The sequence below is a fragment of the Brachionichthys hirsutus genome, chromosome 20, assembly GCF_040956055.1.
Source record: "Brachionichthys hirsutus isolate HB-005 chromosome 20, CSIRO-AGI_Bhir_v1, whole genome shotgun sequence".
In the NCBI taxonomy this organism is placed as follows: Eukaryota; Metazoa; Chordata; class Actinopteri; order Lophiiformes; family Brachionichthyidae; genus Brachionichthys; species Brachionichthys hirsutus.
In genome coordinates, this window is record NC_090916.1 from 10,438,745 (window position 1) to 10,440,761 (window position 2,017).

The window sequence follows — 2,017 nt, forward strand, 5'->3', positions numbered from 1 at the left end:
CATCCCTCCCTTCCCCCTCCATCCGCGGACCGGAGGACAGACTCCTATGTTGCCAGTCACCTTCCGAGCAGCGGGAGGACCGGAGACGGTAACCCCCCCTCCCCTCCCCCCCCGCGGAACCCAGCGACCGGTGGCAGCAGCGGGCCGAACCCTGCGGAACACCTGCCCCGAATGGACGCCCGTTCCAGGCGGAACGTCGTTTCAATCCGCGGATGGTGGTGATGATGATGATGATGATGATGATGAAGAGGTCGAGTAGAGCTCCGCCTCCCTGACGGCGCGGAGCGATCGGCGGCTGCAGCATCTGTCGCGGATGGAGACGCGTTCGGGCGGCGCTGATTCAGCAGGTGTTGCGGGGCCGTGCCGCATTGTTTGCCGCCGCGGGCGACGCCGTGGAGTCGGTGATGCTGCCGTCGTCATTGCGCCACGCCAAGAGAGCGCAACGGAGGAGAGGCTCTTCATGGAGCGAAGCGGCTGTCTGCGCGCAGCGCGTCCGGATCAGCAGGTCGGATGTGCCGCTTGAAGCCGAGCGGACCCGGGGCATTTACGCGGTGGACAAATCCGAATAAAGTTTCATCCTGGAGGTTGGATTGTTTCTCTATGTCGAAGTGGATCGCGCCAGTCTTATGATGCGTCATAGGAGCTTCATAGCAGCTGCATCTGTGCCAGTTCAGGGTGGATCCGGTCTCGGGAGGAGCAGGCCTCCATCTGGAGTCAGCTTCTGGTGAGGAGGCCGCGGAGAACGTCCTTTCCGCTTCACCCTGTTGCTGGAGGGAACCTCGGATTGGTTTCACTGCGAGCTGGCGGGGCCCCCAGCGGAGGCTGCGAAGGATGACTCACTTACAGGCTGGCCTCTCTCCAGAGACCCTGGAGAAGGCCAAGGTGGAGCTGAAGGAAAACCCGGAGACGTTACACCAGGACATCCAGGAGGTCCGGGACATGATCATCACCCGGCCGGACATCGGTTTCCTGAGGACAGACGACGCGTTTATCCTGCGATTCCTCCGAGCAAGGAAATTCAACCACTTTGAGGCGTTTCGGTTGCTGGCACAGTATTTCGAGTACCGGCAGCAGAACCTGGACATGTTCAAGAACCTGAAAGCTACGGACCCGGGAATCAAGCAGGCCCTGAAGGATGGGTTCCCCGGCGTGCTTTCCAATCTGGACCGATACGGCAGGAAAATTATGGTCCTGTTCGCTGCCAACTGGGACCAGAGCAGGTAATAACGAGGCAGAGGGTTGGGCTGGTGCAGTCTGATCACACATACAAAGAGAAATGGGACAAACAGTAGGGAGAGGTCATGGCGTGAAAACCCATTAGCCTCAAATTGAGTCTCCTCCAGCTCCTCAAGGTAACTGGGAGTCCCTCTTTAATCCGCTGTGGAAAAAACACGCTCCAGGAACCAGTGTAGGCGGACACACACAAATATAGCAGCAGGGATCTGCTGGAGTTCCTCTCGTCTGGTGTCAGGAGCTCCTGTAGATTCTGGATCCTATAGAGATAGGGTTGCTCCCATTCCTTCCCCGGAGCATCAGTGAGGTCGTGTGATCAGGGTCAGAGTTCAGCATCCCAGAACATCACAAAGGTGTTGAAGGATGAAACATGGTGCGAGCCCACAGCTCAGTCATCCTTCCTCCAGGAACGGAAGACTCCTCGGGAAACAGTTGTTTTGCATTACGGAGGAATTCTCCTTGAATTCAAGATTTATGTCTCCTCTCGGAAGATCTGTCGCTACGCCAAAATGATTTATTTCAAAGCGTCTGATTATCTGTTAATTAAGAATATTACGTGTAAATATTTAAAGAGAGAAGCTGCGTTTTAGTGAAGGTGAAGAGGACATGCAGACCTTTGGAACAGGACAATGGCGTCGCCCAGCGTGGCGAGCGGCACCGGCGGCCACTGAGAGTCCAGCTTTACCCAGTCACAGTAAACTGACACTTAAAGGAAGGGTATGAGTGAAAAGCTGCACGTTTCAGTTCTTTCAGTGAGACTTAAGTGAGCTCGTCATTATTTTGT

The 2,017-nt window shown here is 55.9% G+C and overlaps 1 protein-coding gene and 1 pseudogene across 1 annotated transcript in view; one reads left to right on the forward strand and one right to left on the reverse strand.

Moving 5' to 3' along the window:
• Positions 1-831: 831 nt before the first annotated feature.
• On the forward strand, positions 832-1,224 carry LOC137909687 (clavesin-2 pseudogene; annotated as a pseudogene).
• Positions 1,225-1,819: 595 nt separating this feature from the next.
• Positions 1,820-2,017, reverse strand: part of LOC137909688 (utrophin-like) — a 43,420-nt gene continuing 43,222 nt past the window's right edge. The window contains exon 17 of the mRNA XM_068754149.1: positions 1,820-1,912. Coding sequence (XP_068610250.1) covers positions 1,820-1,912 — 93 coding nt within the window. The remainder of the gene's footprint in view (positions 1,913-2,017) is intronic.